The sequence below is a fragment of the Mobula birostris genome, chromosome 8, assembly GCF_030028105.1.
Source record: "Mobula birostris isolate sMobBir1 chromosome 8, sMobBir1.hap1, whole genome shotgun sequence".
NCBI lineage: Eukaryota > Metazoa > Chordata > Chondrichthyes > Myliobatiformes > Myliobatidae > Mobula > Mobula birostris.
Window position 1 is genome coordinate 147,373,072 of NC_092377.1, and position 17,022 is coordinate 147,390,093.

Genomic DNA, 17,022 nt, shown 5'->3' on the forward strand with positions numbered 1-17,022 from the left:
CCTTTCTGGTGAAACCCCTGGACTCGTAGTGGGAGCAATTAAATACAAGGATATATTAAAGGACAGAAATGGAGGACATTAAGAGGGAAGAGGCAATGAAGAAACCTGAAGTTAGATGTATACACTTTAACACTGAAACTTTGCCTAAACCGGAGTCAATGTAATTGTGCAAGTGTAAAAGTGACTGGTGAACAACGTGTGGTGCAATTAGGATTTAGGGCATCGCAGCACAAGTAGCAGAACTGTCAGGATAGGTAACAGCTTCTTTCTGCAGGCTACTGGACGTCTTAACACCCTACTGCCACCCAGCTCACATATGCACCCTTGTATGAATGACCTGCAACCCGCCCAACTCTCCAACTCTGCTGTTTTACATATTTCTAATACTGCTTATTTTAATATAATAGTGCCAGTAACACTATACTGGCTTACATAAACATGCTCCTCGTACTTTATGTCAACCCCTCAACATTCATGCCATGCCACTCAAGGACTTGTGTTAAATTCTTTTGCGACTTTATGTGCTGGATGTATGTGTTGTGTCTTGCTCCTTGGCTCCAGAGGAATAATGTTTCATTTAGCTGTATACATGTGTATGGTTGCCTGACAACGCACTTGAAATGAACACATGAGAACAGGAAAAGGGAGGCAGTGTAGCAATAATAATATCTAGAAGTAACTGTGCACTGTGATTTGAGGCATGGCAGAGTGAAATGACCTGAAAAATTCAAAGTACATTTATTAACGAAGTGTATATACAGTATACAACCCTCAGATTCATCTTCCTGGCCAGCCACAAAACAAAGAAACACCATGGAACCAGTTCAAAGAAAACATCAAACCCTCCAAAAATAAAGAACAAATCATACAAACAACAAAGATCAAACAAAAATCACATAGTATAAAACACCAATCCACAGAGTAACTGACACTTCCTGGTATGGAAGTTGTCCTGTCCAAGACCGGAAAAAGCTGCAGAAGATCGTGAACACAGCCCAGCACATCACACAAACCAATCTTCCGTCCTTGGACTCACTTTACACCACACGCTGTCGCAGCAGTGCTGCCAGGATAATCAAGAACGCGACCCACCCAGCCAACACACTTTTCGTCCTTCTTCCCTCCGGGAGAAGGCTCAGGAGCTTGAAGACTCGTACGGCCAGATTTGGGAACAGCTTCTTTCCAACTGTGATAAGACTGCTGAATGGATCCTGACCCGGATCTGGGTCGTACCCTCCAAATATCCGGACCCGCCTCTCGGTTTTTTTTTTGCACTACCTTACTTTCCCTTTTCTATTTACGATTTATAATTTAAATTTTTAATATTTACTATCGATTTATAATCCAGGGAGCTGGAAGCGCAGAATCAAATATAGCTGTGATGATTGTACGTTCTACTATCAATTGTTTGGCGACAATAAAGTATAAACAGTCTAGGAATGTTGTTCAATTCAGTTCAGCTCAATTTAGCGCTGTGTCACTAATTGACTATAGGCCACAGAGCCAGTCTGCCCGATCAAAATAGCACAGAATAGCAATAAAAAAAGGAATAATCAGAAATCAGACCCAGAAACATGAACTGGAGAGTCCAATCCATAGCTGCATCAATAAACCTTGTGCAAGGCCCAAGACTCTGGCAGCAATGAATGAGAGGGAGAGAGAGGGACCAGTTTAACACAGGCACCTGCCTCTGGGAGCAGTGAGGGAGGGGGAGGGGGAGGGGGAGGGGGAGGGGGAGGGGGAGGGGGAGGGGGAGGGGGAGGGGGAGGGGGAGGGGGAGGGGGAGGGGGAGGGAGAGGGAGAGGGGGAGGGAGAGGGGGAGGGAGAGGGGGAGGGAGAGGGGGAGGGAGAGGGGGAGGGAGAGGGGGAGGGAGAGGGGGAGGGAGATAGATAGATAGATAGATAGATATGGGGAAAATAAATGCCTTCAATCCCAGTAAAGGCTCATCTCAGGGTTATAAGGAATATTAAGATTGAGCATAGTCTGATGCAGCTTCAGCCAATTGCTGAGAAACAGATGGCAGGCTATGGATAAAGAGAGAATTTTCATTGGTGATCAAAGACAATAGCACGTCACCAATGCACAAAAATAAACCCTGCTCCTGCACAGCCTCAGATATTTCATTACTATACATTTAGAAAACATCAACAGTGCTCATATTAGATGAGGTTTATTGATCCTGACCAGGATGCAATCATCATCTTGTAAATCATACCGTAAAGTGCAAATTTACAGGCAATGGGTACCTTTGGTGTTTAAATCCTCAATAGAACAATCAAACAATCTGTCCACACCAACTATTCAGAGTCACATAAAGAATAACCCCATTTAGAGCCACTAAACAATGTGTTGCTTTGAATAGGTAACTACAAGCCACACAAGAAAGAAATATATCTGTTATCTAAATTTGTTTTATTCTCCCTCAAATAATAGTGCATTTGTTCTACATGCAGCATTCTTCATTTGACTAAAATTTAGCTATAATGATAATAGAAGTGAAACAAAAAATTAGGACAATACATATATTGCATTTTCTATCAATTGCAGATTATTTAAAATTGCTTGATACTCTTACCATACAAAACCTACTAAGGCACATAAAAGAGTGCAATCAGAAAAGCAGCAACTGAGTAATTTAGGTGGGTTATCAAGCACAATTATAACAATTACTAAACTGCTGAATTATTAATTATATGACATGGATTTACTTTTGTCCATCAAATGAATGCACAACAGTAGTTGACGCCCCTGTGAGATGACTCACCCCTGACTTCACCAGTACACTACAATGCACTGCTAGCACACCTAATCTGCTGCCCCACCCATTTAGCCTTGAGCCCAAGGCAGGAGCAAAGATATACTGAGCTAAGGAGCCAGATACACTTTGCATCCATTCTCTCATTTTTATGTCAAAGACAGATGGAATAAATAGCACAACCTTATTCATTCAAATTGAGTCACTGATGTTGATTAAAAATGAGTGCAAGTTGGTATTTTTATTCTATTTAATTGTATCATGTTCCCAATTTACAGTAATTCATATTTTGATTTTAATTACTCTAATCCATTTTGGTTTTAAATACCTATAATTATTAGATACATGAAAGGTAGTTAAAAATGCTTTTAGCCACAGTAAGCTGCCAGTGGTTGTAAGGATATTTCAGGTTAGTGAAGATATGAGGAAAGATTGTAGTGTCCTCAGGAGCAGCCTCTCTGGATGGGCTTTGCAGGGTAGCAGTATAATGAGGTCTCAAGCTTGATTTGAGGCGCATAGTCATAAATGGTAAGGATAGCATTAAGGATGTGAGATCAGATAGCAGGCCAGATTAACCACAATTTGTCTCTTGGTTCTTTACTTTACAATAGTGATTACACACTGTAAGTACTTCATTAGCTGGGATATCCTGGTGTTATGAGCGGTTCTACGGAAATATGAGACTTCCCTCCTTAGCCAAGTAATTTAACCTTCCTGCCCTTCAAGAATCTTAACTGCTGTACCACATTAGTTAAAATTCCAACAGAATGAAAATGTGATTTGCAGTGCTATATTAATTGATGCATAGTTGTTACAGATAATTAGAAACATATTAATGTAATTTGATACTACATGCAGTGAAGAGCTGCACCAAAAAAAATACATTAAAAGGGCATTTTTTTCAAATACCAAAATATCCTAACAAATGATACTATAAAACAAGTTAATCAGGTGTGAATATAGTATTTCTATCAAAGTGAAAGAGGTTCCAAAATAAATAATGAGGCAGTGATTGAGTAGAAGATGGTTACTTATGACCCAGTAGAATACTATAAATAGTATCAGTTGTTCAGAACAACTTAGTCTAATGCACACAAAATGAAGGAACTCAGCAGGTGAAGCAGCATTGATGGAAAGGAATAAACAGTTGGTTTCAGGCGAAGATCCTTCTTCATGACTAGAAAGGAAAGGGGAAGACGTCAGAATAAAAAGGCGGAAGAGGGGTTGGAGGATAGCTAAAAGGTGATAGGTGAGGCCAGGTGGGTGGGAAAGGTAAACAGCTGGAGAAGAAGGCATCTGATAGGACAGAAGAGAGGAAAATTGGAGAAGGGGAAGAAGGAGGGGCACCAGAAGGAGGTGAAAGGCAGGTGAATAGAAAAGTTAAGAGGTCAGTGTTGGGAATGGAAGAAGAGGGAAGGGGGAGGGAAAGCATCTTACCGTAAGGAGAAATCAATGTTCATGCAATCAGGTTGGAGGCAACCAAGACAGAATACGAGGTGTTGCTCCTCCACCCTCAGAGTGGCCTCATCGTGGCAAAAGAGGAACTAAAATGGTTGTCCCCTGGGAAATTTCACTTTTGGTGGATGGAGATGAGGTGCTTGACAAAGTGTTCCCCCAATTTATGTTGGGTTCACTAATGTAGAGGAGGCCACAACAGAAACACTGGTTGCAAGAGACAACGTCAAAAGATTCACAAGTGAAATGTTGCCTCACATGGAAGGACTGCTAAGGGCCCTGAATGAATGCAAGAGATTAACTTTGTGGGTTTGCCTCGCCAAATAATTAAAATATTCAAGCATATTTAGATCCCTCTATCAGTTGCCAAAAGGGTAAACTGGAGAGCACAAGCCAATACCTAAAGGTTGTCATCAACAATATTAAATTCAACTTCTGACTCTCAAAAATGTATTATTAGCATTGCTTTCAGTTAATACAATTTTAACATTTACTTCAATGCCAGAATTAATTTTAAGCTATCAAAATAAAATATGATTGATCTATTTCAAATACATTGCTGAAAACCTTAATAAATTTCAAATGCTCTCTAGCAACTTCATGAAATGTTAAAATCCCGTCTTCAAAAATAAGCATTGGAATCACGGCTTGACTATTATTTGACATTGTGTAACTTCATTATCCAATATTCTTTGATAGTTCTCTTAAAGGACCAGAGAAGAAATATACATTTTTGTTGGAAACCAAAATTTTATCATGGAGCTTTTTATAAACTAAGTTTGGACTGATATGTTTGAGACAATTTAATTGATTAGCCATTTAATTTCAAACCAACAAAACAAATACTGAACAAGTGGCAAATGCATATTGCAAAACGTTATTCAGTATGAACTGTCTTATCATATACACATCTTCCAGTGATTACTTGTTAATCTATTGTGAACTATGTATTTCTACATTTAATTCAAACTTATGTTATTAAGTCAAGAAGGTTGTAATTTTTACATGACAATGTATTTTTTTTATTGAAATACACTTGAAGTAGAAAGATATCAGTAAAGACAACTAACATTTATCACTGATTCAATCAAATAGCAAAGACCCAGCTATACATCTGTTATGTAAGTGTGATAAAGAAATAATTCTTGGGACATGGAGGTGAAATAAGTCCCACCCAACATTCATTCAAGAGATCCTGGGCACAACTGCGGGAATCCACAAACTATATTATTTGGAGTTGCAGGCTAAAATGCATCCATTATTGAGAAAATAATGGATCTTTACAGAAGATTCAATCACTTTAGTCATAGTCATACTTTATTGATCCCGGGGGAAATTGGTTTTCATTACAGTTGCACCATAAATAATAAATAGTAATAAAACCATAAATAGTTAAATAGTAATATGTAAATTATGCCAGGAAATAAGTCCAGGACCAGCCTATTGGCTCAGGGTGTCTGACCCTCCAAGGGAGGAGTTGTAAAGTTTGATGGCCACAGGCAGGAATGACTTCCTATGACGCTCTGTGTTGCATCTCGGTGGAATGAGTCTCTGGCTGAATGTACTCCTGTGCCCACCCAGTATATTATGTAGTGGATGGGGGACATTGACCAAGATGGCATACAACTTGGACAGCATCCTCTTTTCAGACACCACCTTGAGAGAGTCCAGTTCCATCCCCACAATGTCACTGGCTTTACGAATGAGTTTGTTGATTCTGTTGGTGTCTGCTACCCTCAGCCTGCTGCCCCAGCACACAACAGCAAACATGATAGCACTAGCCACCACAGACTCGTAGAACATCCTCAGCATCGTCCGGCAGATGTTAAAGGACCTCAGTCTCCTCAGGAAATAGAGACGGCTCTGACCCTTCTTGTAGACAGCCTCAGTGTTCCTAGACCAGTCCAGTTTATTGTCAATTCGTATCCCCAGGTATTTGTAATCCTCCACCATGTCCACACTGACCCCCTGGATGGAAACAGGGGTCACCGGTACCTTAGTCTATTTACTCTATTACTCTATTTACTATATTTATATATCATAAACTTTCAAGCAAAGAATAAAATAATTTAAACACAGATCTTTAACTAATGTTTTAAGAGTTACCTCTTGGTCTCCATTATTAATATAAACCGCCTCAGTGCAGCACAACATACCTGCCCAGAAATTGGTTTCTACCCCTTTTTGTTGACCTAAAGTGCTAGTATCCAGTCTGGAAAATATTATGAAATTTGGCAAACATGCATTAAAAGCAATTCTATAACAGTTTCACACAGTATTACTGCTAAAACATGATCTGCTTAATTTAAATCAGGGACTGTTAGAAAAGCTTTCAATTACTGCATGACTGCTATGTTAATGGAAAGAGCATGAGACCTCAAAAAGCGCTGTGCCCATTGCATCAACAGAAAAGCAACATAAAAATATCATGGTAGGCAGGAAACCTACTGGGGAGGAGGAAAATGGTGAGTTCTTTCATATGTGGTTGCCACTTCCCTCACCCTCCCTATGGTGGTCTTGCAGTCACTTGCTTTAAATGGCTCCACAGCACTATAGGGTGCTCCATGCTCAAAAAGACAGGCAGCCCAGCACACAACTCTGATGCAATCTGCATAAAAGTCTGCAAATAGCAAAAGAGACAAGTGCACAGATCCGAGCAATAAAAAATATAAGCTTTGCAGATCCTGGAATCAAGACACCAATGTCAAAATGTAGGTCCTTCATTTGACATCAGCACAACTTGTTCCTCAGTTTTTGTGGCGACTATCAAATGATGTAGATTGCCTCCAAAATTAAAGAAACATTCACTGAGCAAACTATTATACCATTAGGTGCATAAATTGTGCTGGAAAAACAAAATCATATATGCTAAGGTGAATTCCCAAGAAAAGTGTGCTATTGATGGGATTTCACCGAGAAGTAATCGTTAGTGCAATACAAACCATGTAAAATCATCTTTATACATGGTTTGGACGTGAAAGACAGGTGCTAATAAATCCAGTTCTCAGGTTTTTATTTGTTATTATCACAGCTTACAAGGCACTTGATGTCTGCTATGTGTAATTGCATTCAATCAAGATCATTACATTCTTTGCACAAGTTACAATCTTAAAATTGATTACTGCATAACGTTTATAACTCAGTGCACTACAGACAACTGATAGGATGGCAAGAATTGCAAACAACAAAAAAAAGAATCACATCAATTTGTGTTGATAAACCTTGAGTGAAACTCAGTTGTGCTATTGCCATCTACTGTTACATTATTTTCTCTGTACCCCTGTACAATGACTTGAACAACTGATAATTCCAACACTAATCTGCTGAAAAGATAATTTTATCTTCAGCCTAATCTTCCACGTCTACTTTTCTGTAACTGGCATTTGCAAAATCAAATAATTATTTGAAGTCACCTGATGAGCAAGGAACAATGTGATAGTTAGTGCTTTAATTCCGTGACAACACAGATTAGAATGGTTAGCCATATTGCCATTCTTCAGTGATATCCATGCAGCCTTATCATGTGAAGTTAATTCACAGAGTCTGTTCAGTATCCACAAGTTGTTTTGGTCTAAACGGGAAAAGTAATACACCTTTAAATACATGGACAACTAGTGGGCCACCCAAGAGGAGGTTTCAAACCTCCTCCTAACACAGCACTCCTCATGCTCTTCCTCACTACAGTCTTCTTTCCTTTTTTCCATTTCAGGATCAGGTGCCTTACTAACTCTCTAAGATTAATTCCCATTATATTATGCTCCACGATCTCCCACCACTTGCAACCTCAGACTTGGTCCCTTTCTCCAGTCATGGCTAAACCCTGTCATTTTTTGTGTCAGTTTGCCCCAAGTCTTTGGTTCAGAACTGAATTATGGACTCGACTGAACATCACAAAGTACACATAGGGGAGGAGTGAGAGTAAATGCATATTTGATACATCCGCTGAGGATCCTCAGTGATTTTTACTTCACATTTCCAATTAAGTATATGTCCAATTCTACTTGCCTGCTACACCACAACTAAAATATGAAATAGAGCATAGAACAGTACAGGCAACGTTGTCCTAACCTTTTAACCTACCCTCCCACATAGCCCTCCATTTTTATTTATTTATTTATTTATTTACTTAGATGTATCATGGGGTAGGCCCTTCCAGCACTTTGAGCCTCTCTGCTCAGGAATCCCCAATTTAATGCTAGCCTAATCACAGGACAATTTACAATATCCTATTAACTTACCAACCGGTACGTCTTTGGACTGTGGAAGGAAACCCATGAGGTCGGGGAGAATGTACGAACTCCTTACAGGCAGCAACAGGAATTGAACCCAGTTGCCTGTACCATAAAGCATTGTGCTAACCACTATGCTACCGTGCAGCCCATGCATTAATCTTCTTTCATCCACGTACCTAAGAGTCTCTTAAATATCCCTGACGTATTTGCCTCTCCCAGCATGCGTGGTAGAGTGTTTCATGCACCCAGCACTCTCTATGAAATTAATTAAGATAGGAAATTATTCCCTTAGATTTTGAGGACAAATGCATCTCAATGGTATAATAAAGATAATACTTGTAATAAATTTTGTCTCTGTGAATGCTTATTCTTAGATTGTGATATGACAAATACTATGACTGCTACACGTTTTGAGACAATCCAAGACCTAGAAAGCCATGTGTGGTTAAGTTACTGGACCAGAGCTCTGGACTAATAACTCAAAGACTTTGCCAAACTTTGCCAAGGTGGCCATGGAAGTTAAATTCAGTTCATATTCTGGAATTAAAACAAGACAATTAACCTTATAAGTATAGGACATAAAAGCAGAATCAAGTTTATTATCATTGACTATGTCATGGAATTTGCTGCTTTGCGGCAACAGTACAGTGTAATGCATAAAAATACTATGTATAGGATCATACTAAGTATAAGATAGTAAGTTTAATATAAGTATAGGATATAATATTTAAAAAGTATACGATTGTTATAAAAAGCCAAGTTCATTAGTATTCCTCAGGGGATGAAATCTTCCACCATTACCTAGTCTGGTTTATGTACGAGTCAGATCCACGGCACTGTTATTGATTTTTATAACATTCTTTGAAAATGCTTGGCAAGTCACTCTCTTTAGGGCAACTACAGTACAAACTGAGAACTGCAAATTTTTAAGTTGTTGGAAGTGTACTTTCCAGATATTTTCCCAGAGTATTCTTAAAAAACCAATAGCTAGTTGGTATCACAGCAAGACCTTAGATGGAGACAATCCATCTAATGCTGTTTTTATCGCAACACTTTACCTCTTTGGCTTCAGAAAACTTAACAAGTGGTTCACCCCAATCTTCACTCAGGTGCCTTCGGAACTGATGGCATTTTGGGATGATGATACAGGTCACATTTCCCAATTCTGGATAAAACACCTGAAGGCCTCCCCTGGAAATTAACAGATTTTTAAAATAAACATTATCAGTGTTATGCAAGAAAAACATCTTTACTTTTACAAAAAGGAAGGTGGAATCTTAAATCTTAAATCTTATACAGGTGTCCTCCCTCAATGAAGGTCTGCCTGCAGTTCTAGCCATTAATGTACGTGCTATTAGGAATGGCACTGAAAAAGTAAGGGGAGGTGAAGGACTTCAATTACGGAATATTATGCCCAAATTTTATTTGGGGTTGGCCAACAGTTCTGCACTGCCAACATTTCTCAGCATGACTACAGCATGTTTCAAGCCTCCCAGACAGAAGCAGAAGCTTGAACTTGCCAATGATTCCCAGCTGCATTTGTCCTTGGACCCCACATGGAGACCAATGGTAGACCACAGCTTCCCTCCAAAATCTATCCTAGAGATTCTGCTCTTGAATTCTGCTCCAGGTAAAACTTAATGCATGATCCATAAGCCTGCTCACTTGAATAGGGATTGCACAATTGTAAAGAAAGTTAAAATTAAGATAATTTTTTAAAATTTCTATTCATTTTGATGTTTCTAATTATTTAGAGTTTCAAAGTGTTTCAATACATTTGCTTTTATCTTCAAGGAAAATTAAAATATTTATAAGCACATATTTCATTTTAGTAGTTTTTGAATCCTTCTTAAATGTTAAGGCAATTTCAAAAGCAATGAAAAATAATGAATGCCAAGGAAAACTGGGGTCAGGAACTCAAAACCGGATTTGTAATTTAATGAGGTTAACATAGATTAAGTGCCAAGAGAAAAATATCTTTGGCTAATTGATCTCTTATTAAGGTAATTATTTTTCTAGTTTAGGTCTATTCAGGTAACAAATTAAGACTCAACTCAACCATGACCCATCCAAATGCAACCCAAGCCCAAGACCTTTTACATTTTCTTTACCCAACATAATCTAGAGACATTTGCAACAATATCACACCGAGACGTCAGACATGGAAAAAGACACTATGAGCCCAGGTAAGTTCCCTGCTCCACTCTTTGAGGGCAAATGTCACTGCCTAACTGTGACAAGAGAACAAACATGCAGTCAATATCCAGAAAAGAACCTATCAATTCTAGACAACATTCCCATGCCAAGTGTCACACCCTTATGTTGACATTGAGTCAAACTTGAAATCATATGCTGAAAATAACCCTCCCATTTAAAGTCAACTTCCTAATCCAGTCTTTAATGAAGTGTCTATCTAGCACAGCTGCCACTCACTACCATCATGTTAACATGTCCTGAATACATTACTGACCTGGCCCTGAAAAGCATATCGAAGCCATTCCAAAGCTGAAATGTTTTGATATAGAGCAAAGACTAAGGGAAGTTGAGTTTGACTAGTGGAGCGGGCTGGATTATTATCAGAAAAAGTTAACACCAACCCCATGATGATCTAGTCCGATGGCAAGTGTAGTTCAGTCAAACTCAGGTCAAAGGAAATCAAGCTCTATTTTTCAATAGGTAATTATAGAATACAAACCAACTAGAATATGAACAATGAAATGTAATGAACTGTCTGCTTCAATGATTTTAACTCCAAGCACAATTCCTTGTTTACTTTTGTACCAACAAGCAAGTGAACTTGCAACTTTTAACAATAGAATACAAAAGCACGTCTGTACCACCTAGTGGCACAAATTAGGTACTACTAAAACGCCACCTCAGAAGACAAAAGGAACACAAATGTATTTAAGGCATCAGTTTTCCTGGGATCAATCAGTGGACCCCGGCAATAGTTTGAGTTTATATGATGAATGCTAATTTCCTGAAAACCTTCAAGTATTTTCTATACAGATCCTCCCCAGGTTACCAAGAGGAGCCTGTTGCTGTGCAGTCATTGTAAATCAAAAAGTTTGCAAATCAGATACAAGGTCATAAACGGAACAGAAGATGACTGCAGCCCCATAGCAACCAGCAAGTCGATTCTGCAGGTCTTCCAAACACTGATTCATGTGTAGGGGCTGAACACAAGTTGGGCATTTGTACGTTTGAGAAGGGGACCTAAAATATTAGTCCCTAATACCGCTCAAATTGGTTTTATGTCTTGCAACACACATCAAAGTTGCTGGTGAACGCAGCAGGCCAAGCAGCATCTGTAGGAAGAGGTGCAGTCGACGTTTCAGGCCAAGACCCTTTGTCAGGACTAACTGAAGGAAGAGTGAGTAAGGGATTTGAAAGTTGGAGGGGGAGGGGGAGATCCAAAATGATAGGAGAAGACAGGAGGGGGAGGGATAGAGCTAGGAGCTGGTGGGGTGGTAGGTGAGGACCAGGGGAACCCTATTCCTAGTGGGGTGGCGGGAGGATGGAGTGAGAGCAGATGTACGTGAAATGGGGGAGATGCGTTTAAGAGCAGAGTTGATAGTGGAGGAAGGGAAGCCCCTTTTTTTAAAAAAGGAAGACATCTCCCTCGTCCTAGAATGAAAAGCCTCATCCTGAGAACAGATGCGGCGGAGACGGAGGAATTGCGAGAAGGGGATGGCGTTTTTGCAAGAGACAGGGTGAGAAGAGGAATAGTCCAGATAGCTGTGAGAGTCAGTAGGACTAATTCTGCTAGATGGAGCAGAGTGGTGGTAGAGGGTAACTGATTACGTCAGGAATCCAAAAAGAAGCGTAGAGCTTTGAGACCTTCCTGATGGGGGATGGATCTCCCATCCACTGCTACCGACCTTATAGTTCCCACACCCCGCACTTCCCGTTTCTACCTCCTACCCAAGATCCACAAACCTGCCTGTCCTGGCCGACCTATTGTCTCAGCTTGCTCCTGCCCCACCGAACTCATTTCTGCATACCTCGACACTGTTTTATCACCCCTTGTTCAATCCCTTCCGACCTATGTTCGTGACACTTCTCACGCTCTTAAACTTTTCGATGATTTTAAGTTCCCTGGCCCCCACCGCTTTATTTTCACCATGGATGTCCAGTCCTTATATACTTTCATCCCCCATCAGGAAGGTCTCAAAGCTCTACACTTCTTTTTGGATTCCAGACCTAATCAGTTCCCCTCTACCACCACTCTGCTCCGTCTAGCGGAATTAGTCCTTACTCTTAATCATTTCTCCTTTGGCTCCTCCCACTTCCTCCAAACTAAAGGTGTAGCTATGGGCACCCGTATGGGTCCTAGCTATGCCTGCCTTTTTGTTGGCTTTGTGGAACAATCTATGTTCCGTGCCTATTCTGGTATCTGTCCCCCACTTTTCCTTCGCTACATCGACGACTGCATTGGTGCTGCTTCCTGCACGCATGCAGAACTCGTTGACTTTATTAACTTTGCCTCCAACTTTCACCCTGCCCTCAAGTTTACCTGGTCCATTTCCGACACCTCCCTCCCCTTTCTAGATCTTTCTGTCTCTGTCTCTGGAGACAGCTTATCCACTGATGTCTACTATAAGCCTACTGACTCTCACAGCTATCTGGACTATTCCTCTTCTCACCCTGTCTCTTGCAAAAACGCCATCCCCTTCTCGCAATTCCTCCGTCTCCGCCGCATCTGCTCTCAGGATGAGGCTTTTCATTCTAGGACGAGGGAGATGTCTTCATTTTTTAAAGAAAGGGGCTTCCCTTCCTCCACTATCAACTCTGCTCTTAAACGCATCTCCCCCATTTCACGTACATCTGCTCTCACTCCATCCTCCCGCCACCCCACTAGGAATAGGGTTCCCCTGGTCCTCACCTACCACCCCACCAGCCTCCGGGTCCAACATATTATTCTCCGTAACTTCCGCCACTTCCAACGGGATCCCACCACTAAGCACATCTTTCCCCCTCTCTGCATTCCGCAGGGACCGCTCCCTACACAACTCCCTTGTCCATTCGTCCACCCCATCCCTCCCCACTGATCTCCCTCCTGGCACTTATCCGTGTAAGCAGAACAAGTGCTACACATGCCCTTACACTTCCTCCCTTACCACCATTCAGGGCCCCAAACAGTCCTTCCCGGTGAGGTAACACTTCACCTGTGAGTCGACTGGGGTGATATACTGCGTCCGGTGCTCCCGATGTGGCCTTTTATATATTGGCGAGACCCGACGCAGACTGGGAGACCGCTTTGCTGAATATCTACGCTCTGTCTGCCAGAGAAAGCAGGATCTCCCAGTGGCCACACATTTTAATTCCACATCCCATTCCCATTCTGACATGTCTATCCACGGCCTCCTCTACTGTAAAGATGAAGCCACACTCAGGTTGGAGGAACAACACCTTATATTCCGTCTGGGTAGCCTCCAACTTGATGGCATGAACATCGACTTCTCTAACTTCCGCTAGGCCACACCTCCCCCTCGTACCCCATCTGTTACTTATTTTTATGCACACATTCTTTCTCTCACTCTCCTTTTTCTCCCTCTGTCCCTCTGAATATACCTCTTGCCCATCCTCTGGGACCACCCCCTTGTCTTTCTTCCCGGACCTCCTGTCCCGTGATCCTCTCGTATCCCCTTTTGCCTATCACCTGTCCAGCTCTTGGCTCTATCCCTCCCCCTCCTGTCTTCTCCTATCATTTTGGATCTCCCCCTCTCCCTCCAACTTTCAAATCCCTTACTCACTCTTCCTTCAGTTAGTCCTGACGAAGGGTCTCGGCCTGAAACGTCGACTGTACCTCTTCCTACATATGCTGCTTGGCCTGCTGCGTTCACCAGCAACTTTGATGTGTGTTGCTTGAATTTCCAGCATCTGTAGAATTCCTGTTGTTTGGTTTTATGTCTTTCTGGCTTTATACCTCATCCAAGAGATCACATTAGGAGGGCACATGGAGTGTATACTTTTTGACAGACAGGGACTCACAATCACCCAAGTATTGTTGTTCAAACATAATATAATTTTTCCACATTGTCTTTTCCAGCAACGTTTACCAGCTACGCATTACCGTCAATTTTGTTTTCTTAAAAACTATGTTTAAAAACAAAAGATGAAAATAAAAATGCAACTGTGAATATGCTGTAAGGCATTACAGAGATATTAAATGAGTGGACAAATTATTAGGAGAATCCAAAGGCAGATTTACCAGAGCAGAAATAATACAACAGAAACCTAACATTAAGGGCTATTGGTAAACTATTTTCAATAGCCAGGCAGATGAAAACAAGGCAGCACAAATTTAAAACAAAAATCAAAGTAAATGGAGTTTTTAAAGATTTTGCAAAAGAGAAAGGTTAGGAAATTAGAGAAAATTAAAAGGAATCTATTAGATTTGGAGATATATTTTAAAAAAACACCAATGCAGGCATCTTGCACCTGATGGCTATTTCCATGCTGTGACAAATCCATTCATTTTTCTGCCCTTTCCGGGATTTGTCAAGTCAGTATTAATGAAGAATGCCTTTGTTTTATTGTAGATAAAACACTGCTTTTCCAGAAACATCCTTAATTTCATACTACATAATGAATATTGCTAGCAACTAGAGGTATGCCATTACACATTTTTTTTGCAAATTATTCCTTAAAAATAGCATAAACCTGTATTATGTCTGTGTCATATTTTATAAACTGCATTCAATAAATGAAATCCAAATGAAAGCTAATCCAGTGTTATATGAAAAAAATCAGTGCAATGTAGATTTCCTGAGTTTTTGGAATGTTATAACTATCGCACATCTACGTGTGCGCACAGCTTAATGCATCTCACACTTGTTCTTTCCCAGTTTGCACTTCAAGATTCCAGGAACCTACCTATCTTTAAGGTTACTATTCAATCCCCTTTTTCTTCTTCTTCTCCTCATAACTCTTATGTGTTCAGTTTAAGTTCAGCACTTCTGAAAGTAACATTTCTGAAGTTACACACACAACCTCTCATGGTCCCAGAACAGATCCTACACAGTCAAGAAAGCTCACCAATGAGGAGGCTGAAGAGAGCTTGACTTTGCACATCCATACTCATGTCATTCTACAGATAGTCTGTAGAGAGCATCCTAACAAGCTGCATCACTGCTTGGTACAGAACCGCACTGCAGCGGACAGGAAGGCTCTGCAACGGGTAGTCAAAACTGCCCAACCCATCACTGGCACCAGCCTATCCACCGTCAAGGACATAAGTACAGCAAGGTGCAGGAAAAGAGCCAGTAACATTATATGAAGGATCCTACACACTCTGTTTATGGGGCTGTCTGTCCCACTCCCTTCAGGGAGGAGGCTACATAGCATCCATGCTAGGACCACCAAACTCAAAAAAGTCACTTTCCCCAAGCAGTTAAGACTGATCAACATCTCCACCCACTAACTCCACCACTAATTTATTACTTCCCATCAGTCACCTTATGTACTTAACGGGCATACAATCAATGTATATAAACTATCTTATGTATTTATATTGATTAAGTGTTTTTATTATTGTTGTGTAATTTATCTTCTGTATTTTTTCCATTACATCAGATCTGGAGTGACAATTTTTTCATTCTTACATGTGTACAGGAAATGACATTAAACAATCTTGAAGCTTGTTATCATAGAACATGCTAATATTTGCTAGAGATCCCACCTGTTGATTCTAACATTGTTATTCTGTGCCACCCAATCATGGAAAGGAAAACAATAAAAATTCGTTTTATTTGTCACATGTAAATAATCAACAAACTCATTCTTAAGGCCAGTGATGTTGTGGGGATGGAACTGGACTCTCTCACGGTGGTGTCTGAAAAGAGGATGCTGTCCAAGTTGCATGCCATCTTGGTCAATGTCTCCCATCCACTACATAATGTACTGGGTGGGCACAGGAGTACGTTCAGCCAGAAACTCATTCCACCGAGATGCAGCACAAAGCGTCATAGGAAGTCATTCCTGCCTGTGGCCATCAAACTTTACAACTCCTTCCTGGGAGGGTCAGACACCCTGAGCCGATAGGCTGGACCTGGACTTATTTCATAATTTACTGGCATAATTTACATATTACTATTTAACTATTTATGGTTCTATTACTATTTATTACTTATGGTGCAACTGTAACGAAAACCAATTTCCCCCGGGATCAATAAAGTAAGACTATGACTATGACTAAATCAAAAAATTGAAACAAAGTGAAATGTGTCATTTATATTAATAACCAACACCATCCAAACTTGGATAGATATGCCCACAAAGTGTAACTGCACTTCAAGCGCCAACATAGAATACTCAACACTTACTAACCATAACCTGTACGTCTTTGGAATGTGGGAGGAAAGCAGAGAACCCGGAGAAAACCCACACCGTTATGGGGAGAACGCACCAACTCCTTCCAGACAGTGCCAGAAATAGAACTCCAATTTTCTGTCTGCTGGCGCTGTAAAGCATTACTCAAGGAAGTGGCAAGGGAAGTCTCTGCCTAACAAAGAGTTAATTAGACATGTAGCTTTCCATTTGATCTACCTCCTTGTAAGATCAAAGTGAAAACTAAC

The 17,022-nt window shown here is 40.6% G+C and overlaps 1 protein-coding gene across 1 annotated transcript in view; it reads right to left on the bottom strand.

Annotated features, from left to right (window-relative positions):
- Positions 1 to 17,022, bottom strand: part of LOC140201813 (phosphatidylethanolamine-binding protein 4) — a 462,510-nt gene that overhangs the window by 440,405 nt on the left and 5,083 nt on the right. The window contains exon 3 of the mRNA XM_072266504.1: positions 9,502 to 9,634. Coding sequence (XP_072122605.1) covers positions 9,502 to 9,634 — 133 coding nt within the window. The remainder of the gene's footprint in view (positions 1 to 9,501; positions 9,635 to 17,022) is intronic.